General features: G+C 51.0%; 12 protein-coding genes across 12 annotated transcripts; 5 read left to right on the top strand and 7 right to left on the bottom strand.

Annotated features, from left to right (window-relative positions):
* Positions 1 to 234: 234 nt before the first annotated feature.
* P168DRAFT_335047 (fungal specific transcription factor domain-containing protein) lies at positions 235 to 1,704 on the top strand (the record flags this gene model as incomplete). Its single annotated transcript, XM_024841705.1, has 2 exons — positions 235 to 309; positions 358 to 1,704. The coding sequence occupies exons 1-2, from the start codon at positions 301 to 303 to the stop codon at positions 1,702 to 1,704; spliced, it is 1,356 nt and encodes a 451-aa protein (XP_024689677.1). The 5' UTR covers positions 235 to 300.
* A 455-nt stretch (positions 1,705 to 2,159) lies between these two features.
* On the top strand, positions 2,160 to 3,806 carry P168DRAFT_329823 (MFS transporter; the record flags this gene model as incomplete). The annotated part of the gene is made up of 3 exons (XM_024841514.1): positions 2,160 to 3,091; positions 3,150 to 3,380; positions 3,464 to 3,806. The coding sequence occupies 3 exons, from the start codon at positions 2,160 to 2,162 to the stop codon at positions 3,804 to 3,806; spliced, it is 1,506 nt and encodes a 501-aa protein (XP_024689676.1).
* Positions 3,807 to 4,491: 685 nt separating this feature from the next.
* Positions 4,492 to 4,884, bottom strand: P168DRAFT_58772 (uncharacterized protein). The gene has a single exon (XM_024842028.1). It carries the CDS (start codon positions 4,844 to 4,846, stop codon positions 4,556 to 4,558), a length of 291 nt encoding a protein of 96 aa, XP_024689675.1. The 5' UTR covers positions 4,847 to 4,884; the 3' UTR covers positions 4,492 to 4,555.
* A 696-nt stretch (positions 4,885 to 5,580) lies between these two features.
* On the bottom strand, positions 5,581 to 6,071 carry P168DRAFT_321503 (Dabb family protein; the record flags this gene model as incomplete). Its single annotated transcript, XM_024840477.1, has 3 exons — positions 5,581 to 5,736; positions 5,798 to 5,908; positions 6,006 to 6,071. The coding sequence occupies 3 exons, from the start codon at positions 6,069 to 6,071 to the stop codon at positions 5,581 to 5,583; spliced, it is 333 nt and encodes a 110-aa protein (XP_024689674.1).
* Positions 6,072 to 7,206: 1,135 nt separating this feature from the next.
* Positions 7,207 to 8,421, bottom strand: P168DRAFT_321502 (uncharacterized protein; the record flags this gene model as incomplete). The annotated part of the gene is made up of 1 exon (XM_024840476.1): positions 7,207 to 8,421. One exon carries the CDS (start codon positions 8,419 to 8,421, stop codon positions 7,207 to 7,209), a length of 1,215 nt encoding a protein of 404 aa, XP_024689673.1.
* A 1,207-nt stretch (positions 8,422 to 9,628) lies between these two features.
* On the bottom strand, positions 9,629 to 11,447 carry P168DRAFT_299418 (amine oxidase; the record flags this gene model as incomplete). Its single annotated transcript, XM_024838340.1, has 5 exons — positions 9,629 to 10,635; positions 10,686 to 10,938; positions 10,986 to 11,036; positions 11,090 to 11,258; positions 11,329 to 11,447. The coding sequence occupies 5 exons, from the start codon at positions 11,445 to 11,447 to the stop codon at positions 9,629 to 9,631; spliced, it is 1,599 nt and encodes a 532-aa protein (XP_024689672.1).
* A 1,059-nt stretch (positions 11,448 to 12,506) lies between these two features.
* P168DRAFT_292966 (uncharacterized protein) lies at positions 12,507 to 13,070 on the bottom strand. Its single transcript, XM_024837709.1, has one exon. It carries the CDS (start codon positions 12,945 to 12,947, stop codon positions 12,687 to 12,689), a length of 261 nt encoding a protein of 86 aa, XP_024689671.1. The 5' UTR covers positions 12,948 to 13,070; the 3' UTR covers positions 12,507 to 12,686.
* A 1,854-nt stretch (positions 13,071 to 14,924) lies between these two features.
* Positions 14,925 to 16,142, top strand: P168DRAFT_214147 (glycosyltransferase family 2 protein; the record flags this gene model as incomplete). The annotated part of the gene is made up of 1 exon (XM_024833072.1): positions 14,925 to 16,142. A coding segment is annotated over one exon (1,218 nt), but the record flags the coding sequence as incomplete, so codon positions are not given.
* A 1,688-nt stretch (positions 16,143 to 17,830) lies between these two features.
* On the top strand, positions 17,831 to 18,367 carry P168DRAFT_321498 (uncharacterized protein; the record flags this gene model as incomplete). Its single annotated transcript, XM_024840475.1, has 1 exon — positions 17,831 to 18,367. The coding sequence occupies one exon, from the start codon at positions 17,831 to 17,833 to the stop codon at positions 18,365 to 18,367; it is 537 nt and encodes a 178-aa protein (XP_024689669.1).
* A 532-nt stretch (positions 18,368 to 18,899) lies between these two features.
* P168DRAFT_329819 (CVNH domain-containing protein) lies at positions 18,900 to 19,309 on the top strand (the record flags this gene model as incomplete). The annotated part of the gene is made up of 2 exons (XM_024841513.1): positions 18,900 to 19,044; positions 19,104 to 19,309. The coding sequence occupies 2 exons, from the start codon at positions 18,900 to 18,902 to the stop codon at positions 19,307 to 19,309; spliced, it is 351 nt and encodes a 116-aa protein (XP_024689668.1).
* A 332-nt stretch (positions 19,310 to 19,641) lies between these two features.
* P168DRAFT_242231 (gelsolin family protein) lies at positions 19,642 to 20,814 on the bottom strand (the record flags this gene model as incomplete). Its single annotated transcript, XM_024833792.1, has 1 exon — positions 19,642 to 20,814. One exon carries the CDS (start codon positions 20,812 to 20,814, stop codon positions 19,642 to 19,644), a length of 1,173 nt encoding a protein of 390 aa, XP_024689667.1.
* A 934-nt stretch (positions 20,815 to 21,748) lies between these two features.
* Positions 21,749 to 23,293, bottom strand: P168DRAFT_299415 (NAD(P)H-dependent flavin oxidoreductase; the record flags this gene model as incomplete). The annotated part of the gene is made up of 3 exons (XM_024838339.1): positions 21,749 to 22,535; positions 22,606 to 22,857; positions 23,259 to 23,293. 3 exons carry the CDS (start codon positions 23,291 to 23,293, stop codon positions 21,749 to 21,751), a joined length of 1,074 nt encoding a protein of 357 aa, XP_024689666.1.
* Positions 23,294 to 23,614: the final 321 nt, after the last annotated feature.

Here is a 23,614-nt window from a genome sequence, read left to right as displayed (position 1 = left end):
AATAACTGAGCATCTTTGATCGGGCAAACTCTCCTTTGAGAAACCTCCGTCATGTCGGATCTAGAGACGCGACTGTCCCGATTGGAGCATCTGGTCCAGGTGATGGTCTCGAACCACCCCGGGTCTAGTATGGTGATAGCCCCACCACGCCATGCCGTTCGACCGGAAGTCAAGCCTCGCGAATCACGACAACTAGCCAAGACACGGTCTCGAGGATCAAGTGCAACACATGGAGAGTTCGGTTGTTTACTCAAACGATGTCTCCGATTTTACATCGTCCGACGACTAGGGTCATACCCCATGGTGCCAGTATGAACTCCGTTCACCGTGATACGACCTGGTTGCTGATGAGAGAAGACAGCAATGGGACATGTCCCTCGACTCAAAGAACACGGGCCTGGCTCTAGCGGGATCGGTGACCGATTGACGGAAGCCGATCGAACAAGCCCTGTGTGGAATATCATTCCGACCCCCACTCAGGCATTCATATTGTGGCAATTATATTGCGAGAATGTAGCACCTGTCATCCCCCTTTTACACAAGCCCAGTATCTATAGCTTGCTGATGGACTCGGCTTCCGTTGGAGACTCGCTGGACCCCGTAACAAAGTCCCTCTTACTGGCGGTGTGCTTGTCAGCGGTCGTCACCATGACTCCCGCACAGTGTCTCCGCGACCTAGGCGCCAGCCTGCCATCGATCGTGCGATGCTACAGGGATGGCTTACAGAACGCACTCAATGACGCCAAGCTGTGGAATACACGCAAATTTACCCTACTGCAAGCTGCCGCTCTCTATGTCACCGCGATTCGTAACCACACAGAGGACCCCGCCTATGTGTGGGCATTGCTCACTGTCATTATCCGTCGCGCTGTCAAAACTGGCCTCCATCGCGACGCAGCTGCTCTAGGGGTCAGCCCGTTCGAGGTTGAAATGCGCAGGAGACTCTGGTGGCACCTATGTCTCCTGGACCAACGCGCCTCCGAAGACCAAGGAACCTGTCCGGAACTCCTGCCGGTCCCATCCAACGTGCGTCTTCCACTCAACGTCAACGATGATGACATCCTACCTACATCTACACACCCCATCCAGGAGCGTATCGGCGTCACGGACATGACGTTCGCAAATATCCGGTACGAATCTATCCGTGCCGTGTGGGACATGAGGAGAGAGCTAGAATCCCGACGGTGCTTTCCCCACACACAATGCCGTTGCATAGACATGTGCAGCGAAACCAGCGCTCGCCTTCTCTGGCGCCTACACCGGGACTATATCTCCCATTTTAGCCCAGAAGACCCTCTCGTGCGGTGGTACGTGGGCATTGCGCGCGTCGTCCCCAAAGTCACCTTTGTCATTCACCACCCGTTCTCCCGCGACCAGATGGCCGATCTGCCGCTGGACCTCCTGGATGGATTCTTTATGACAGCCGTGGAGGCTGTCGAGTTCTGTCGATTTATTGAGACCTGCACGCTGACCGCCAAGTGGAGGTGGCATTTCCGCCAGAGTTCGACCCGCTGGCATCTGCTAACCTTTCTCTTGACGGAGCTCTGTGTACGTCCCCCCTGCCCCTCAGTGGACCGTGCGTGGTTTGCCGTCTCGGCAGCCTATCGGGAATGGGATTTAGCGGTTGCAGGCAAGGAATGGCAGACTGTCACGGCGTTGATGGAGCACGCCGCGTCAATTCGGAACAGTAGTTTCGAGCTTTAAACCAAGATTGGGGGGCGATCCTGGAAACAATCCTTGTTCTGGATGTCTGGGCGTCCAATGAACACACATGATGTCATCATGATTGGGGAGGGGTGCAGATGTCAACTGCAGGGCGCGCACCGCAAAGGGCTGGGTCTTTCTCCGGGGTTTACTAGGCTAAGTCCGCCTGGACCGAGGGACAACCAGGGCTCGTCTCCCGACCTCCCGACTCGGCCACTCACGGCGTCTGGCGCCCTGACGCTTCCCCCAATGTCTCCACACAGACCCCACCGGCCGTTGGCTTGGCCGCCATACAATGATGGTGTCGTGGGTCCCTTTTAATTTTTTATCGGAAGCATATAAAGGAAAAATATGTGGACGAACCAAATATGCTTCAAATTTGCGGCTTGTCTATCTCTGTTCGCCCGATTCGGTCGCTATAATTTCGGCACCACTTCGGTCGAGATTGTTTGGCGATGGTAGCAACAGACGCAGAGAAGGACCCCGTGGGCGCCAAGGCTCAGCATGCCCGGTCGATTCCATACTGGCGACAGGTGCTGGACCAGGGTGCCGTCACGCAAGAGATCGCGCAGTTCGATTATCCGGGGTCGGGGACGGAGCAGGATCCTTACGTGGTGTCATGGATCCCTAACGATCCCAGAAACCCGATGCTGTTGCAGACCTGGAGGAAAGTGACGATCACCCTCGTCGTGTCGATGGCAACTTTTGCCGTCGCTATCGCATCATCCTGCTACTCGGGAGCAATCAAACAAGTGGTTGAAGATCTCCATGTCGACAACGAACTCGCCACGCTGGGCCTCTCGCTCTTCGTTCTCGGATTCGCGCTAGGACCGCTATTCTGGGCCCCGTTGAGCGAATTTGTCGGCCGGCAATACCCCTTCGCGGTCTCGTTTGGCGCTATGACGGCGTTCTTAGCGGGTTGTGCAGGAGCACCCAATATCCAGACTCTCTTAGTTTTGAGATTCCTAGCCGGGGCGGCCGGCTCGGCGCCGCTGACGAATGCCGGGGGCGTTATATCGGACATGTTCAGGGCAGAGCACCGCGGTTTGGCGCTCAGTCTGTTCGCGGCGGCTCCGTGGCTCGGCCCGGTGCTGGGACCTTTCATGGGTGGGTTCCTGGGGATGAATGCAGGGTGGCAGTGGGTGGAGGGGTTCCTGGCGGTCTTCTCGGCGCTGATGTGGGTCATCATGGCCTGTTGTGTCCCTGAGACTTACGCCCCCGTGTTGCTCCGCCGTCGAGCCGAGCGGCTATCCCAGATCACGGGGAAGGTGTATCGAACGAAATTGGATATCGAGCACGGGGCGCGCATGTCCGTGAAGCGGATGTTTGGCCTATCCCTGCTGCGACCATGGGTTCTGTTGTTTCGAGAGCCGATCGTACTCTTACTGTTAGTGAACACTTACTTCATATACCACAGAAGACAGACCATACTCACGTTCTCACAGGTCAATCTACATCGCTATTATATACGGCGCGCTATTCATGATGTTTGCTGCCTTTCCCATCGTCTACCAAGAAGGCCGCGGCTGGAACCAAGGCGTCGGCGGGCTGGCATTCTTCGGCATCATGGTGGGCATGATCCTCGCAACGCTGTACTCCATCCCCGACAACAAACGGTACCAAAACACGCAAAAGCGCCACGGGGGTTTCGCCCCCCAGAAGCCCGCCTACCGCCCGTGATGCTCGCCGCGGTCACGATCCCCATCGGCCTGTTCTGGTTCGCGTGGACCAACTCGCCCTCGATCCACTGGATCGCCAGCGTCGCGGGCGGCGCCCCCTTCGGATTCGGCGTCCTCCTGATTTATCTCGGCATCATGAGCTACCTCATCGATTCGTACACTCTCTTCGCTGCGTCGGTCTTGGCTGCGAACTCCGTCACGCGGTCCTTCTTTGGCGCTGTGTTTCCGCTTTTCACAACTTATATGTATGACAGTCTCGGGATTCACTGGGCCTCGTCTGTCCCGGCTTTCCTCACGGTCGGTTGTCTGCCGTTCCCGTTCATATTCTATAAATATGGTGAGCAGATCCGGAAGCGCTGTAAGTATGCGGCGCAGTCGGCGATGTACTCGCTGAAGTTGCAGCAGACTGCGTCTCGCTCGTGAGGTACTTATCAATTTAGTAATGTGTGTGGAGTCACGCGTGGAATGTATATAGCATGCATAGGACATTGGCATTTTAGGCGCATGCGTTTGTTTCCTTTTCTGTCTTTAATGGATCAATGAGATTAGATGATGGTTGCAGGCGAGGACTTGAAAGAATAAAGTGATATGGTCTTTACTAATTAAAATCGCTGAGTTCTATCATAGTGACCTCCTGATAGCAGGAGGTGTGGATCACCTAGTTGAGGAGTAATTAGCACGAGACAAATCTCAGCAGATACTACTATTCACTTGTACATGACCATAGCCCTCGAAGCAGATAGAAATAGCAACAGCCACACCCACAAACAGACCGGGTGTGGTTGTGGCGTTTCCGCAAAGTTTATTCCATGTCGTAATGCACGTCGACCCAGTCTTCAAGACGACATATGAGAAGCATCAATTTAATACATTCCCATCAGCAGAACAATCTCCATATAATTATATGCTTTATCACCCCCGAAAAAAAAGCCAACTTACTTTACTAGTGACCCAGGCCATACAACCACAACAGCAAAGGGGAAAAAGGACAACTCCATGTGAAAATGTTCCAACCCCTAGAAAGACAAGCGAAGCCCGCCTATGAGCGCCAGCTCAACCTCCCTTCTTCTTCTGATACTGTCAGCAATGAGGAGTACGCCCGTGAGCAAGCTGATGATAGGGCTGTTATCGAACAGAGACCCATTACGTATATTGACTCGGAAATGGATGAATTAGGTATGCTTTTTTTCTACGGTGGGGGAGAACTTTACATCTAATTGCTGTGTAGAGAGTGATGGGACTGAAGGGGCTGGTTCGGTCGATATTGGCTCTGAGGACTTAAGAGACCGTCTGGAGCGAGGGACAATGGAGTGAGAGGGTGGCGCGGCTTTGGGGGTTACGGAGGATGTGGTGGGATTGGAATGAAGGCGCTGGTTGTGCATCTGAACGCCTGTCTTGTATGCATGAGAAGCTACACTTAGTGCTGATTCTTGTGGCGGATTGGGGTGGATTCTGAAGTACATATCTACATGCTTGCCAAACTTTCCACCAGACACTGCATAAAAGCGAAGAAATCCAAACTATTTCTTGAAGACTTCCCCAGGAAAGCCCTTCGTCAAAATTGCTCCATTTATCTCAACGGGCGGGTGGAATTACGTTTTGTGCCATGTGCCGCAGCATCCAATCAAAATAAGAAAGTAAGAAGAATTATAATGGTCATATGGCACTGGTATGGTGCTCATCCTTGCAGCTGCTTTGCAGTGACGATGATGCTGTGAATGCGCCTAGGAACAACGTGGATTGATCTACCATCGACATGAGGATGCTGGCGGCATAAACGTGAGAGAAGTTGCCGGTCGAGGATCCAAGCAAACCCCTCCGCCCACGAGAGAAGCAGCGGGCCAAGACTGTCAAGACCACGATTCTTTGTTCATCCACTAGCCCTTTCCTAGGGCTTTCTTAATTATAGCCACCGAATCGGACGGGAGTATAACGGATGACAGTTGACGTCTATGCGCCAGGATATCCCCAAGGCTGTTGTGATACGCCAAGTACAAACAACCAGCAAAATATCTATCTTCTATCTCCCTGCCAATTCTCCCCAAAGCATTCGGCAGCCCAATACTCACCAAGTCTACGGCCTTAGAGCAGGTCGCGTCCGAGGAAAGGTAGTCGTCGCAAAGTTTTTGTATGTATGTATTGAGATGAAAGAAGTAGTAGGGAGCTGAGCTCAGCCAGCAAGCATCTAGGTACCATTTTAATACACCCCATTGGAAAAATCAACAACCTGCGCCTTCTCAATAATCCCACCCAGACTCTTCACAAACGCCTGATGTGTGGGATCACTCGACACATAATACTCCCTGTCCTCGGCTGTGGCAAACTCCATAACGAACGCATGCGTGATTCCTCCCTTTCGCCATGTTAGCATTGCCTCCACTATGCATGTAGCCAATGGGATGATATATACATACCTGGATCCCCTCGGGCGAATTATCCGCCCCTCCTACCGCGGATTTGATATACGGTTTTTGGGAGGTAGGGTGGACGCAGTTATCTTTCAAGGCGAGCATGCGCGAACAGGCCTGTTTAGGTTAACACATTTATCTAAAACAGAAGCAGTACATCTAGTATGTGGTACTACTGCAGGGCGGGGAAGTGGGGTAAACTCGATATACATACGTCTTTGATGGCAGCTGGGGACGCGTCCGCCTTGAATTGGAAAAGGACAATGTGCGTGATGGACATGGTGGGCGCGAGAGTCTGCGGGAGGAGGGAATTGGGGGTAGAATTGAACCAGAAGAGGGCGCTCAGGAGGAGAAAGAGGAGTATAATTATGAGGCTGGATATGTATCGCTTGGAGAGCATGGTTCAATTGTTGCTGGTTCTATCAAGAGTGGGGGGCGGTGATTGGTAATATCCTTGATTGGAGATGTGGTTGTGAGGGGAAATTCGGTTGTCTGGTTGGAGTGGGGTAAACACTTAGTAGACAGAGCGGTCAGCTGAATGCGCTAGTTACTTACTAGGTAGGTGGTAGCATGGATTCGATGCATTAAGTTTCTTTGTCGAATGTGCATTCAATTTTTGGTATAGCCCTGTGAAATCGAGATAATGATTGGCTAGATACTAGCAGGTAGAGAGAGCTAGACCAATTAGATATTAATCGTCTAGGGTAGCCAGCGATGTTGACTGTTGACCAGTCTGTACCAGAATATATACTAGGTACTGGGAGAGAGATCGGCATGCCGAGTTCTATGGCATCGGCTCGGGTATGCGTTCGGAACGCCTAATTATGCAAAAATCTTTATCGATATATCCTCTGCTTTGTCAGGTGTATAACATGCATATAATACACGGTCATCCTGATGCAATTACCGAAGAAGAGAGGAACAACGCGCGAAGCTGGTACTAAAGAGCTTCCAATGACATCGCATACTATAGAGATTCACTGTTCATAGCAAAGACAAGGGGAACATACTTGCAAGTGACGCATCCGGATCGGACCTTAGGCATGCTCTACCGGGAGTGTGGAATCGGGGATATCTTGTTCTTGGAATAAGGGGAGGAGGCTTAGCTAGAGGGAGATGGATTTTCAGATTGACTTAAATGCTGATCACGCTGGGTTGGCGTGAGGGCAGAGTTAGACTTACCCTGGTTGGTCATTGGGACGTGCTAGTATGGGGAAACTTTTCATTCTGACACTATTCAGGCAGACACTACGGTGGCATTTCTCTGTAATTGACTCGAATCCTATGTCACTCTGTAGCATGGTTGTTAAACAGGTATAAGATCGTAAGAATAGCATTAGAATTCAGTCTCGGGGTAAATCAGAGCAAAAATGACTGGACATCTCCACCAGACCAGGACAGGTTTAGACAACGGCCTAGTCGTCTTCCCCTTCGTCTGCCGTGGCGAAACCCGAATCATCCACTATCCTACAGTGGAAAGGACCCTCGATATATTCCTCTACCAAAACCCCCATCAGAGCTTTATTCTCTCTGTCATTCCTCACCGTCTGGAGCCTCAGCAACTCTTCCTGTCGATCTAGTTCCTCCCGTCGCAGCTGGATGGCTCGCAAGTCCCGCGACAGCTGATCTTCGAGGGCGTTCTTCGTCAAATCCATGATCTTGATCTTCTCCTGTATGTCCGCGTGAAGCTCCTCCAGCTGCGACAGACGCAGCGTATCTCCCAACGCCTCCACTAGCTTCGTGGCCGACGCGACAAACGATGCGATCCCCCGCGCGGTTGTCGGGAGTCGGTGCACGGCAGTATGTCGTATCTTACGAATCTTTGACAATAATGCGTGGAGCTCCGCACCATGCAACTGTAGCGAGCCGTTAGGGAGCAGTGAAGACCACCTGGGCAGGAAGTTCGTCCACTTGGTGAGCTCTACCGCCATGGCGCAGTCCCAGCCACGGTCTTCCAGCTCCGATGGCAGCCATTTTTGCGCGAAGTCGAAGCAGCTCTCTTCTAGGGTCTTTTGAACCGCGCATAAGATCGAATGCTGCGCGTGATAGGGAAAATACAAGGGATATAGCGACGGATACGGTGACGTCGCTTGCGGCTCTGGTGTCAGCGTCTTTTCTGTGGCTGTGCAGAGGATTGTCAGCGGGGAGTGTGCGGAGCCAGTGGATGAGGCCTTACCAGGAGAGATGGTGGCATGGGAGCCTACATCTGCCACAGGAGGGGGCTGCTGCGCCGCAGCCGGCATTGGGGCAGGGGTTGTTTCCTGCATATCCTGCGCCTCGTCTCGCTCATAGGTAGACGCGATGTCATCCAAGATTTCAGCGACGGATCGGGCAGCTTCGTCTTCAAATGCATCGTGTTGGACTTCCTTTGCTGGCGAGGAGACATACAGGTCTGGAAACTCCACTCGGGCTTTCATGTCGAGCTGAAACACCTCTCTCTGCAGCAGGTCTTTGGCAATAACTGCAGTCCTCTTCAGATTAAATCCAGGGAGCATCGGGCGAACCAAGGCTTCATGATCCGCGATACGCTTTTCGATGATTTTCAGCTTCCGAAGACCTGCGTGGAAGCCGGCGAAGATCGGCCTGCACGCGAGAAAGACCCGCTGCTTTTCCGCCGCCGAATAAGACATCGTATAACCAGCGCAATCGAGAGGGTTGAAAATCGTTGTTGCATTCGATGGAGGTGGCCGACCTCGACCGCATGGCGAGGGTTTGTCGAGTATTATATGTCGCTTTCACTGCGAAGGCTGAATAGCCCCGTCATTCTGCTACGTAGGTCCTGCGGCACCAACACTATGTCCCTGTCCAGTTTGCGTTATTGGCGGGACTTGCTAATTGTGTTGTCCATGGGATTGCATGCACTCTGCATTCTCTGCTGGGTGGGTTGCAATGATCGCATTTTCGATTGGGACTGTCGCGGTTTTTGGCGAGGCAAAGGTGCCACGGCAATATCCTGTTGTTGATCGGCTGGTTAGCGCGAAGCATCTCCAGTCTTCCAGAAATAGACAAATTATGCAGCCACCTCAAAAGACTGGATATAATCAAGTACGCTGACCAGAGGTGGTATCATCCAAGTGCTTCATGGTTAACCAATGGTGTCATCGCACGTGTTGACCATCCAGTGCCATGTTCTCCTTACCGCACAATCACCGTGACATCTGATGGCTTGGGTAGACCTCATGGGGAACGATAGAACTGACATACCATAGAATAGCTCGAAAGTATTTAAAATGAGGAATATACCAGGGGAAGTTTTGAATAGAAGAGTTTGTGATAACTATAATCAGATACTGATACCGTCCAACAACGTGTTTACCACATCATAATCACTGTCATTATATCACCAAAATAAGACTGAAGAAAATGTAGACATATGTTATAATCATAAAACAATCATCTGGGAAGAAATGCAATATAATGTCCATAAACAAGATACTCTCTAGTACCTCTGGTCTGGTCAAGATACAACTTCTAAACCATCTTGCTCCACATAGGGGCCTATGAGTTAGGGCTAGGAAGCTTGTAGCTGACAGTAGGCATGATTGACTTTGTGTATAAAGCACAGTGATATAATATAGTACATGTTGCATCACCATTCACTGATCATTCCCCTATCCTTCCATATCAGTGACTGGTCTATGACACCAGTTCTATGGGCTATTTCTGCCCCGGCCTGCTTTCATACCTCGAAATGCTTTATACTTATTTGACTTTTCTTGAAATCCCCCTCTTGCTGCAATTTTATGATTATCCAATAAAACTTGTAATAGCTTTGAGGTTCAGAGAACAAAATTTAGATGTATACAATCCACCATATGACCTATATACAGTCCGCATCTACTCCTCCTCCGGATCACTCTCATAGAAACTATTCCCATTCCACCCATTCACCATCGAGTAATCAGCCAACTGAGTCGTCCCACGCAGCAGCTCATAGTGCTTCCGGCCACGACAGCCAGGCACCTTCTTCCCCTTACAGCCATGCAACGAAGCAGCGATCTCCCGCCCGGCGGCACGGCCCTCGAACCACGCGCCGTGCAGGAAACCAAAGTACGTCGGGCTAGTAGCCTCACCCGCAAACCACAGCCGGCCGAGGTTAGCCCGCAGGTTCTGGTGCATCTCGAGCGTGGTGCTCGCCGGCCAGTTCGAGTAGCTGCCGTACGACCAGGGCTCCGTGCTCCACCGCGGGAACTTGAACGCCGTGGGCTCCGGGACCTTCTTGTCGGGGAACATGCTGCGCAGGACGGCCATGATCTCCGCCTTGGTTTTCTCGTCGCCTTGGCGCTCAGCGCGCCATGCGAGCTCGTTTGTCACCGTTACGAAGAGGATGTTCGATCCTGGGAGGAAGCCGGGGGTCGACAGTGACTGGAAGATTGGGTACCAGCCGCGGATGTGCGGGTCCGCGTACAGGAAGAACTCCGTGTCCGCGGGCCAGAACGTCTCCGGGAATTGGAGGAAGATCTTGGTGTAGGTGCCCATGGTGAACTTGTGGATCGATTCGCGCTTCCAGTCGGGGAGGCGCGGTTCGAAGGAGACCGCGTCGTTTTGGAGCACGCCCAGTGAAAAGGTCGCGATCGCGTAGTCGGCTCGCACGCAGCTGCCGTCGGCGTTGTGGACGGTGACGCCGTCGTCGGTGTAGCTGATGTCCGTGATGTGGGTGTTGAGGCGCACGCGCGGGTCATCCTTTTTCAAGAATTCTGACGCCATGCCATCGATGATGCTGGAGAAGCCGCGCGGGTCGATGACGAAATTGTCTTCGTCGCTGAAGGTGTTGAAGGTCAGGTTGCTGCCGGCTATGCCGAACACGAGGGAGCTGTCCTGCGGGGCGTAGCAGCATTCGAAATCTGTCACGCTGTTAACATGGTGGTCTGAGCTGCCTGGGCAAGAAACATACCCCAGTTCCACCATTCGATCGCTTGCGCCTCCATATCGTGCGGCTTCGTCCTCCATCCGCCCATCGCCAGTCCGGTCTGGGTATTCGAGTCCTGGAGGTTGTCCTTGAGGAGCCGACCTGCACGCTCCTCCGCATCTTCATACGCAACGTCGTACTCATCCTGAAGGTCCAAGTAGTCCTTGTATCCGTGTTCGTTGTACGTGGAGACGTTATCGTAATTCGAGTAATGGGTTTTCAGGTCGTATGTTTTCGCCTATCCAGATCAGCACAGACCCATCGATCTAGAGTTGCAGAACCCACAAGAGTCCACACCGGATTCTCAGGCCCACCAGGGTTTCCCAGCCCTTGGACCTGCGCGAGTCAGTTTCCCGATTTGCACACACACGCATACACGATCGGCTTACCCAGTTGCACCCCATCTCAATCGTGTACGGCTTGCCATCTTTGTCCTTGCCAAAGGGCTCATGCCAGGCCCGACCTCCAATGCGGTCCCGATACTCCAGGATCAAGAAATCATGCACTGACGAATTGGACAGAGTCTGCGCGGCAGCAACACCCGCCATTCCACCGCCCCTATCTTCATGTTAACACCCATATCACACAATAACCTCACACAGAGGGCACAGAGGGGGAGAGAACATACAAGATAGCCACCGTAGTCTTCTGACACGTCCCCTGGTCAGTATGCGGGGGAGTCACCGCACCAACCACACCCTGCAACCCAGCGACCAGCAACACCGCGACCGAAGAACGCGTAAACATCATGGCAAAGTAGTGATTCCGACGCTATCACCGGATAGAAAAGCCAGATGCTGCGACTGCCATGACGCTCGGCCGCGACAAGCCCGCTTTAATACCTACCCCGGCTAGGAGAGATAGATAGGTGCTAGCAAACACCGCATTTTGTCATGATCTCGCAGACAGTGTGGAGCCCTGACGATCGTTGCCTAAACGCGATTGGGAAAGTCCAGGCGGGTCCGCGATCGGCGCTGCTGTGCCTCGAGTGGGCAGGTCCACTCGCTGGGTCTTGTGCAGCTGATAAACATGTATGGGGTAAGAATGGTGCTGACCCGCGCGCGTTGGTTCTGCGAATGGTTGCATTGAGTCGTATCACCCTTTTGGCGGAGATTGCGATCTTCTGGTGCGGAGAGGTTCGGAAGGATCCGATCATGTATTCAGCGATGATAAGAGGGAGGATTATCTTGATAGATATTGTGGTTACATGGTTGATGATAGGAGCTAGCTGCTATATTAATATGATATCTTAAGGAGAGCCGTGGTGAATCTCACCGTGTTTTTCAGTGCCTCGGCTCTGGGTGGAGTTGAGATAAACCTAATAAATATTCAGGAATCCCTTGCAGACACTATATCTGCAGGACTGCAAATACTGGAGCATCCCACGCTCCCTCGGCTCCACAATCTGTCACTCTAGAATGTTAAACCAATGTGGTCGTGGATCAGCCTTTCAAACCCCTATCTCTGGCATGCACCACGTGGCGAAATCCCGATCTATATAACTTGAGAGATCTAGCCGGCAATGTGGGAAATACTATTATCGAAACCCTATCCCTGAGCAAGACACTTCAAGGGTTGACCTGGTTAGAATCTGAAACCCACATCTGATACTCCATTCTTCGTACAATCGCCTTGGCAGGGCATACTGTTCCGCGTCTGTGGCACGTTTTAGTCGGTCACTTATCGGTGGGCCTGCAATGGGGAATTTCAACATCAGATGGAGCCTACTCTGGTAAAAATATCGACAGACCTCACAGAGAGAAATTTACTTTACGTTATGAAATCTTTTCAAAGCTGTCAATTATTGCACTATCTGGCAGTCATCCTCGCAACACAGAACAGGATATCAAAGCTTCAAACATCCCCATGGCTCTTCTCCATCCATCCAATTACGCAGCTCATGAAACGACCAACAATAACCTCGAAGAAAACAAACAAATTTAAACGTGTCAGACATCGTCTGCCAGGATAGTTTTTCGTCGTTATCTAGCACTGAGTCCAGAACCAACCCTGGCCGGGTTTGACGCACAGATGCTTGAAATCCTCCGTGTTGCACTGGTGGCAGAAGTCCCCATCGTAGCGATCGCAGCCACAGAGATGTCCGTCCAGCTGCTTGCAAATACTAGCCGTGAATGAGGTGTTGTTTCCGGCGTAGACGGGGTTGCGGTTCTGGCAGCGGAAAGCGCTGATGTTGCAGGTGGAGGCGAGGGCGGTGGTGGCCACGAGGAGGATCGAGATGACTTTCATCTTCCTGGTTGGTGTTTAAAGCTCCAGACAGAAGTAGGCTGTTTGTTTTGAGAAGTTTGGAGATAAAATTGTACTGGTTTTGATGGGAGGAAGTACCTGGTAGAGGCACGCAGTAAGGTAGCGGTAGAGATGGGTGTAAGAGAATTCGAGCGACCTCCAGGGAGAAACACATTTATATGTTCTCCATAGTGGAAATTGGCTCATTTTGCAGACTCATAATTGCCTAATCCTGGCACACTAATTTCGTATATCTGAGCTCATTATGATAGATTCTGCGTTGCGCTGTAAAACCTTGCTTCATTCACCCGCGGTAGCGTACAGCCGGGCGTGCCCTAAGGTCAATTTTAACTTCTGATGTCAGACTTCGACATGCCGAATCCCGAGCTGTCAAACCTGAGAAATTACATGTCCTGTGTCAAGTAGGTTTCACATCACCGATACGGCAGATCTGGGGCTGATGGGCTGATGAAATTTGTGTCTTGATTGAGCAGACCCCGTGCGACTTGAGTTCTATATGAATTATTTGACTCATGTGGCAGGTAATCAGTTTCCACATAGAATTAAATGTTAGAACTGCAGAGAAGACAAAGAATCTCAAGCCAGAAGTATCAAAGTCTACATATACGCTAGATAGCTGGTACAACGACCTTGCCCTTGTTGACACTGCCGTGCGCTGTGTTATTTGCATCTCGTACTTCGGCATGAAACCCTCTGTGGATGGTACCGATGGGGAGATTATGACACGGTTGCATCGGAGGTTGTCATTGCCTGTGTCTATTTATAGAGTTATATAGTATATTGTTTGTAGACTAGGTCGCTGGCTGGTTTTCGCCGTGTGTATTCCTGGGTGGTTGATATCGTCTGTTGCTGAGCGTTGTTTGTCGTTTAATGGGACTATTCATGGTTGACATGAGGCCCGCAAAAGGATCGAGTATACCTTTCGACAGATGGAGCTGAGAAACCTTCGATTAACAGGCAGTAGAGAATATGTAGCGTCTTGAAGGTAGAGCTAACAAAGCAGCTCATTGGAGTGAGCCATTGCCTTTCCGTGTTTGATATTATAGCATACATCGGTGAAGCCATTCCTATCCATGGTATTGGACGGCCCATATAATCTATTCCCAAGATCATGCTAGAGCCAGGGTATTCTACGCCAAGATCTGATTTTGGGATCGTAGTAAAATGTCCAGTCCCTGGAAGCCCTTCGAACATGAGTTTACAGACAGTATCAATGACATCCGTTTAGCATTGGAAAGTAGCCTTCGAGTCGTGAGCATATACTCTCCTGTATCATACTCGTCCTAGATAGAATTCGGTCCCAATTGGATGATTCTTTGTCATTGTCATAGAGCGAGTTGCATAACAAAGCAATGTTCCTGGGTGTTTGTTTACCATGTATATCAAACCATGGATCGCCCCTTTGAAGCATAATGGCTCTTTGTAGAATAAGTGATAGAATGGCATTGAGTGAAAGAAATACCAATATCATTCTTACAATATCCATGTATTCTTTGTGGCTTCTTGTTCTTTCTGCTCTACAAATCCTTTGATACAGCAGCTCCTTTGTCTTATCAGTGATATTGCACTCAATATGTTCATCATACAGCTCTTTGTGATGCCTAGAATCATATATCATCACGTTTTCCAAGACGTTCTCACTGATTATCAAACATCAACTGATTCCGACAAGTATATATAGTCTGTGGGCTTTCTTTGTTCTCTTCTCATATCCAATCTCATAACCAACTTCAATTGCACAAGATGTGCCGACTAATCATATCTATTCTCTTGCCATTTGCTCTCACATCACCATACCTGACCCTTTTGGTCTCGTATGTATTCAGCGCACCAGTGATATCTGACACATGGCGCTACCTGCCCAGCCCTCTGAACAACGCCTGGTGCAATTGGGTAGCGCTAACGCGCCCGCTCAATCTCGAGTTCCAGTCTAAAAAAGGATGGTCAGAACGAAAGGCAGTGTTTTTTACTGGACTATTTATATTCAGGTACCTCCGTCTGATTGTGCACATCTTCTCATTCTGGTACTTGTACAAGCCAACTCCAGTGCCTTCGAGCCCTACCCTGCATCCATCGGACTGCACTGTTATCCTACCCACTGTGGACCCTGAAAACAGAGACTTCAAAGAGTGCATCAACTCGTGTTTGGAAAATCGGCCAGGTGCCATCATAATCGTCACTGTAGAACACAAGCTGACAGCCTTGACCAAGCGCATCATAGCCCCGATCCAAGCGCGATATCCCAACACCATCATCAGCGTCCAGACCACCAAGCATGCTAACAAGCGCCTCCAGGTAGCCCACGGCGTGCAAGTCGCCAATACCGCAATTACAGTTCTTTTGGATGACCATGTATTTTGGCCATCCCCTAAATTCCTTCCTACGATCCTCGCCCCGTTTGAGGATCCCAGCGTTGGGATCGTCGGCACCAACAAGCGCGTCCGTCGCACTGAAACTGGCTTCAACTTCCGCTCCTTCTGGAACATGCTCGGAGCCATCTACCTGGAGCGCCATAACTTCGAGATCCGCGCGACCAATGGGATAGACGGGGGCGTGTTCGTCGTCTCCGGGCGCACCTCTGCCCACCGCACCAAGATCATCAAGAGCTTTGCCTTCCTCACTGGATTCACCAACGAGCGCTTCTTCTTCGGTCAATTCGGCCCCCTGAACGCCGATGACGACAATTATATCACCCGCTGGAACGTCTCGCACGGGTACAAGGTCAAGATCCAGTACTGCCCCGACGCCCTCATTGAGACGACTCTCGGCACCTACCCGACGTTCCTCTCTCAGTGTCTCCGCTGGGTGCGCACCACCTGGCGGAGCAATTCATGCAGTCTCTTTACCGACCGCACTGTCTGGTACCGCCAGCCCTGGTGCGTCTACGCTGTCTACCTCACCTCTTTCGTCAATTTCGCGCTCTTCTACGACGCCGCCCTCGCTTACACCCTCTACAAAAGCCCCCTCGGCAGTGTCCAAAACCTCACCCTCCTCGCGATCTGGATCTTCTGCACAAAGATGGTCAAGCTTACCCCTTACTTCCTTCGCGAGCCCCAGGATCTCATCATGCTTCCTGGTTACTTCCTCTTTGCTTACTTCCACAGTTTAATAAAATTCTACGCCGGCCTCACCTTCTGGGTCACCGCCTGGGGCAGCCGCAACCTCGAAGACGTCCACGAGGACGATAGCAGCAGCACCAGCAACGTCAGCTACGTCAAAAAAACAAAAATCAACCCCGTCGCCGACAGCATCAAAGCCAAGTACCCCAAAGTGGAGGTCCAAATCCCCCCATGGCGTCCCTGCGACGATCCTGACGACGACGGCGAGCCCACATCCCGCCACCCTGCCCTGAAAGTTACCAGGCCGACCTTTCGCCGCGTCAAGTATCAGCCCCCTACGCCAGACAGTACCGCACCTCCCCAGCCTAAGGCTAAATCAGTCACGGAACCTGAGCCAGCGACCAGTTATATGCCAAAATTCGAACCGATCCCAGTGCCTTCTCCGCCTAATACTCCGACTCGTCGCGTGACCCGCTCCATGACGAAAGTAAATGATCGTCGTTGTATGCTCTGTAACATAGCGCATACTGGGGAGTGTATATGAGGATGGGCATGTGTTGATGGCTGTATTGATAGATTGGTGCTAGTTTCCTCTCTTCTGGTGCTCTCGTCTCGGTTGTATGGCGCAGCGGACTCGGGTTGATTATTGATTCTGGTATAGAAGGTAGGCGTTCGATTTAGTCCCTGGATAGACGGCGCCTTGAGAACGGAAAATGGGATGGTATGGTGTATTCATTAATGGAAAAATTGGGTTCACGGTCAAGGGAATTAGAACGGAATGGACAGGCGTTGTATGCGACTTAGGGCTGGGTTGGGTGTTTCGAGGTTTTTTTTACTGACATTTTGTTTCTCGTCGGATTTATCCCACTATTCAAGCTTGTTAATTCAAGTGAAAATACTTATTAGACTGACTACAAATAATCGTAGCGGGGTATGCTTTGCCGTAAAAATATCCTTCCATTTCATGTTGATGGTGATGTCAACTTAGATTCTCGCTCTTGTTAACTAGGGTTGTTTCTGTGCCTGATCAACTCAACTCATTGGTTTGATATGTAAGATCTCTGCGTTGATATTTTTAAACCTGGAGTTTGCCCAGGGCATATGGATATATACCAAAATTTGGTTATGCTAGAGGATACGTGTCCGCATGGGCTGAGCCCTCCATCTAGCATATGTTGGCTTGATAATCCATTTAGGACAATGGGTTATTCTCAGCAGTACCAGATACCGCACTTCATATACCACACCACATACACGATGATCCGCATATCAGGCCGATAACGATGTCTTTTTTTTTCAGACGGATAGGATAGCCCTAGAATGAACGCACAGGCAGACAATGGAGCAAACCAAGTTGAAAAGACTTGTCTTAACACAATGACCCTTTGTTCGTCTTGTCCTCTTATCCAGACTACTTGTTCTGCTTTGTGTCAGTCTACGTGTCGTTATAGTGGAACAAGGCAGCCGTCTGTTACAGACTATGCACTTGAGTCCTTCTTTGTTTCTCTTTCATCCGACTCCTGGATGCCCCACAGCGAGTATAATGACGGCATCGCGAGTTGCCTCAAGATAGCACTACTCACAATGGGCTTAAGACGCTAGGTCATGAGTGTATCTGCACGTGTCCATATCTTCAGGTATATAAGTCACTTCCTACAGCCCAATCCATAATTCACACCACCTCTCCAACTCTCACAGATCCAGTCATCAAACTACCATCGAGCCAAGGGGTTGACTATTCCCCCAACAAGCGTTCTCGAGAAATACTAACCCTCCTCACAGACTCCATCCTAACCACTATCCAACATGGACGATACCAACATGAGCGACTCCAACATGTGCAACTCCATCACGAGCAATCCCAAAGAACACATCTTCTACTTCGTCTTCCGTCTTCGCCCCGGCATCGAGGAATGCACCCCCATCATGCTATTGAACTGTCTCAAGTGTCTCCGAGCCCACGAGGACGTAAGGGTGTTCACCTCCACAGAAGAATGGGATCGTCACGGCGAGGATGCCCGTGACGGCGAGGTCGCGCTGGAGGTTGTGACAGAGCATGGTGACATTGAAGGTGCATCTGCGCTGGCTGAGTTGCACATCGAAGGGCTCCTTCGGGATTGGCCTGACGCTGGCGACCCCCGCCCGTCCGGGTTCTACATGGCGGTTTATTCCCGTGAGCGTGTTTCGGATGCCGAGAGTAATGTTGAGGAGCATGTCGATAAAGTCGATGCTGACCTTGAGGCTTGCACGCAGAGCCTCCGGCTTGCCGAGATTGGGACCTTTAGAGAAGACTTGGATTCTGCAATGGCGGCGTTGGATGAGTGGCATATGCGCGAGAAATAAGTGAAGCTGGCTGTTGGAGTGGCTTTTCAGGGATAGGGATAGGAATAGGACTTAGGAGTTGGTTTTGTCTTGAATAAACGTAGGTGTTATCTATGTCTCATCTCCTCTTTTCTTTTTTCCTTCTCTTCAGATTGTAGTGTGGCACACTTTGTAGATCCTATGTTTGTACTCTGAGAATGTACTCATCCGTGAAGCCATTAGCAAAACTATACAGCAATGAAGATGGGCTCAAAGCTTCTTGATGTAACTATGGGACTACAAAAGCTTACCCCAGGTTTGTGGAGTCGTTTCCGTGGTTCCAGATATATCCACATTATTCAGCGATCATCCCACCTTACAGTGGCGCCAGATCAAGTAAATGTCTCCCCAAGAAAGGAAGAAATATGATTTATGAAGTACTCTCTGTGCGTCATCAATACGTAACCATCTCCTTCTAATAGTGCTGCTCATAAGTAGGACTTAAGACCAAGGCGGCCACTTGCTGAGCAGAAGGAACGCGATATTTCGAACACATCACCTCAATATAGTAATCATGTCTTTCCAAGACAGCGCCTGCCAAATTGAAGTCATCCCCAGTCCCGGGGGATCAACATCTCTCGTTGCCATTTGCAACAACGAAGAGGGCTCTGGTCTGACGAGCGACATTGTCCTCGATGAGTTTCTGGGAAATGAGAACGGTTGGTCTTTTTCATCAGTATCATTGCACTTACAGCTAGGTAACTATTCCGCAACTTAGGAAATTTCTCCTGGACGGGGCAGAACTTTACCCAAAGTGCCCGGAGCGTCGGAGTGTCCAGAGAAGGGCCAAGACGAGTGCCTATCCTTCACGCTGAGCTCCTCGATGATTCGGGGGTCTTCCAACCGAGACATATCGAGCTGGCGAGACGTATTGGAAATATCAATGGGGAGCTTGTGCTTGTCGAAGAGGAGTTGATTGAATAAGGAGCTCGTCGGTTCATATGCCTTCATATCCCGTGCCAACACGCGCGACCAACTGGTCGGACAGCGAGTCATAAAACGAAACAGTAAAACACGCTAATTGACGCTGAAAGTTTCAAGGATTTTCTTTCATGGACACTGTTACCTCTGCAGGATTCTCCCCTTTCTGTCATTTCAGAGCATGACATGTATTTTGAATGGACGGAATAATAATCTAATTTGTTTGTCTGGGACTTGAGTCCAGCTGTGATCCAGTTGTATCAAAAGAATCTTCTAGATTTGCTGTACTAGATGGAGGCGTTCGATATTTTCAAGATAGCAACGATCAAAGTGGTTTACGCTTCGAGTGCTTTCAAAAACCCAGGACCCTCATACCCCTGCACGACCTTGGCAATCGGGGTGAGGTACGCGTCTGGGATGGATTCTTGGAGCTGACGGATATAGTGCTGGGCCACCTTGAGCCACAACGCGCGTTCTCGCTCACTGGCCTCCTGGCCCTGCCAGACCCACAGCGTATTACCGGCGTCATAAAGGAAGACATCATTTCCATCAAGATCACGCTGGCTAACTCGCTGCCCGTCTTTGACAAGGTCGAACGACATTGTTCCTGAGGCATCGCTGAGTTTGAACAACTTCCGCGGTCGAGATTGAATGTCCTCCGTCGCCTGCTTAGAGAAGCGCCCCGGCCGCGGGGCTCGGAAGGCGGTTTGGTTCGCCTCTCGACCACCCAGCAGGCCCACGATGACGCTGGAACGCGACTCGAGTTGCGACAGAACCTCGACATCAACGTGCTTCGCTAGTATCATGTCGTTGACCACCTGGGCCGCCTTGGCCTTCTCCATGGGGCTGCAGCTCTTACCCTGCCACACCCAGATCTTATCACCCTTATCCAACACAAAGACATCGTCCTCGTCGAGGCTCTCCCATGTCGGCTCGACTTCGTACACGATGATTGAGCGGCTCGCGCGTGGGTGTTTGAAGATGCGGAGCAGCGTTAGCACCTCCTTCGGGGCAGCGGGCTCCACATGCGTGAATCCCGAGCGCACGCCGCCCGACCGGATAAAGACCTGGCGGAAGAGCGACAGGAATTCTTCCGAAGGCTGGTCCTGCGTCTCGCGGTGCTGCGTCGCTGCACCGTGCAAGAACTCATCCAGTTCGACTGTTTTGTAGGCGGCCGTGCCCGCCTCGTCCTGCGTTGTCTTGCTGCCTAGCCAGAAGAAGACGTCGTGGCTCAGTTTGTCTCCGACCTTGTACGAATGCAGCACGATGTAGCTGTCGCCATCGTAGAACTCCCCCGCACGCTCCTTAGGCCACGGAATGACCTCAAAGTTCTCGATCCGCCAGATGAAGAGTCCCGGTTCCTGCCCGATCTTGCCGTTGTTCCAGGCCGGTTCGCTGGCGGCGGAGTTGTATTTGACGCGGTGGTCGAGGTCGGATCCAATCAGCTCCACATTGCTGTCTTTGATGTCGTACTCTTTGGGATGAACTAGACCTTCGTGAGGAGGCATGATTTCAGATAGTATAGAAAAGGAGTAATGTTGTCGAAGTCATGGCCTCAGATTTGAGGACAACAAAGAAGCCGATGGTAGGACCGGCAGAATACAGCGGTAGACTAGGCGGTGGGACGTATGCCCCGCATTGATTACTCATTCGACCCACTTGCGGCACATGATTGTGGCCTCAGGTGTCTGAAGTCACGAGCACTTGGCCAGCCCTATAAAGTTTTTTCTTTTTTTTTTTTTTGTCCAACTCTCTCCGTATTGAAATGGCAATACTGGCGTCTCCGGAGGCAGGTAACTTAGTTGCTTATGCGCCATTCAGTATCGGCACCACATACAATCCGCCCAAAAACAACACATCATCCAGTCTTAGAAGTCCGAAGGCCTCAAACACAACGGACCAGATCGTCACTCAGACACAGGGGATGGACTCTGTTATGCGCTCGCATCATGAGCTATCCGTTCTTCTAGGGTATCCGAAGCTCTACTAGATGTAATCCTTCCGATATAGCGGCCATCCCAACACTTGAGACTTCGTCGAGTTACACCCAAGACCCAACTCAGCTGTTTGGCCTTGTCAGTTGTGTCAATTGCGGTGCAGAATTACAAATGCTGCCTGATCTGAAATGTTTGACAAGGTGAACTGAAGGGATTGACAATCGATTATGTGACATCCATCATCGATGCCACAGGACCATGCGCTCGGTGGACAATATTGCGTAGATAGATTTTTTCTTTGTGAAAGATAGATCCATACATAGTCTATGAGGACACTCGACTTTACCTCGGCATCAATGTGAGTTCGAGAAAATCTGTCGAATGAGTAGATTTTGGCAGATGTCAGGATTCGTCTGCAGAGACATCGCCGTTCGTAACCCTACGGACGCGCCCTGAAAGACATTATTTGGACATTGAGGTGAAGAACATTTACATATTTCATAGATCACAACTTCCCCATCATCTGATAACCCCCCGACAGCATCGAACAAGCCTCGCGCACCATATCCTCCACAATCTGCTTAGCAGGCTGAACACTGTTCACCATCCCAGCCACCTTCCCCATCGGCAATACATGCGCACTGTCCAAAAGATCATCATCGTCAGGCTTGGACTCAAGATCATGCTGGACAGGGACAATGCCCTTAGCCTGCAAATCGAGCATCTCCTGGCGGCGCTCTCCTTCCCACCGACGAATATACGGCGTATCAAGCGCATTCAGCGGCCGGCCTGTGAAAATCGTTGTTCGCACGATATCCCCAAACCCTGACTTCTCAAGCATCTGCTGATGGTACTTCGACGCCCCCGACTCTTCCGCCAGGATGAATCGCGTCCCGATCCACACGGCCGAGGCTCCTAGCATCAACGCCGCGGCTAGCGACTGCCCGTTAAACAGCCCCCCCGCAGCAATCAGCCCGACTTCTTTACCCGTGAACTTGCTCTTCTGCCCGTTGATGATTTTTCGAACGGCTGGAATGAGGACTATCGTCGGAATGTCTCCCGTATGGCCGCCGCCTTCGCCGCCCTGCGCGCAGAGCAGATCCGCCCCGTTGTTGATTGCGCTTTGCGCGTGCTTGGGGTGTCCGATCATGTTCATGTAGAGTACGCCGCCCTGGTGCAGTCGGTCAACGACGTGTCTGGGCGGTAGTCCTACGGCGCTGACATATAGCTTAGCGCCACTTTCGATGATGATCTCGATCAGTTCGTCGAGTTTGCCGTGGGTATAGTCGTGGCTGGCCTCGGTTAGCATTTTCGTCACGCTGGGTGTCTCGGCGGGGGATATTTTGTCTGGCGGTACAGTACTTGGTTTTGCGGGCATTTCCGCCGACCTTGGGAGTAAGCAGATCGACTCCGAAAGGCGCGTTCTTGTCGTGTAGATGGTCCTTCAGTTCCGCCAGTGCTTCGCGCATGGCGGCTGGCGTGTATACGGCGCCTCCGAAGACGCCCAGTCCACCGGCGTTCGTCACTGCCGCTGCCAGCTTCGGTGATGACACGGAGAACATCCCGGCAAGGAGGACAGGGTGTTTAATCCCCAGTAACTCGGTTGCTGCGGTTCTGAGTGTTGCTTCTTCCAGTTAGCATGCGACACCGCTAGCTGAGGGGTTCCATACGGGTGTTGGAAGCCATTGTGCTTTACTGATCAGTATGTTTTGTAAAACGCGATGTATTAGCCTACAGTGTACTTTACTTGAATATATGTACGAATATGAACTTTGGTTCGACCTAAACTTCCCCGCCAGTCAAGCCATCACATGGTAGATGTATAGCCGATTATCCGGGGTTGGCTCGGTCCGCTCGGATGTGGTTGGGGATGGATCTGCGGTTAGGGTTTCCCACTGGAGAGATTCTTCATGCTTGGTTTTGCATAAACTTCTGGCAGTCACTGGTATTGAGTAAATATGCAATGGTTCATCTTTTTGATCAGACCTCCTAGCAATGCTTTGAGCCCTTGTTACTCAATACCTTGTCCTACGGCTTTTAAGGTATCCATTGCTGGTTCTCCTAGGACTTCTCTCTCTCTCTTCTCGGAATTTATTATCACAGGTTAAAGCAAACTCAAGACGATCCACAACATATACACTATTTTGCCTACTTTGACCATTTCTATCTAATTCTCATCTCGAGTTTCATTCTCCCGACATAATAGACGCTACAGCCCATGCGCCACAATCGCGGAAAATAATAGAAGCCCTGATACCTCTATACATACAAAAGATCATCCTTCTATGAAAAGGGGGGAGACTTCTGTCACATCCACAGGGTCCATATACCTCAATGCGGATACCTCTGTATGTTCAGGACTTAGTACTAC

This window comes from Aspergillus campestris (assembly GCF_002847485.1).
Source record: "Aspergillus campestris IBT 28561 chromosome Unknown P168scaffold_12, whole genome shotgun sequence".
Classification (NCBI taxonomy): Eukaryota; Fungi; Ascomycota; class Eurotiomycetes; order Eurotiales; family Aspergillaceae; genus Aspergillus; species Aspergillus campestris.
The sequence above is the reverse complement of the archived record's forward strand: the minus strand, read 5'-3'. Positions and strand labels throughout refer to the sequence as shown.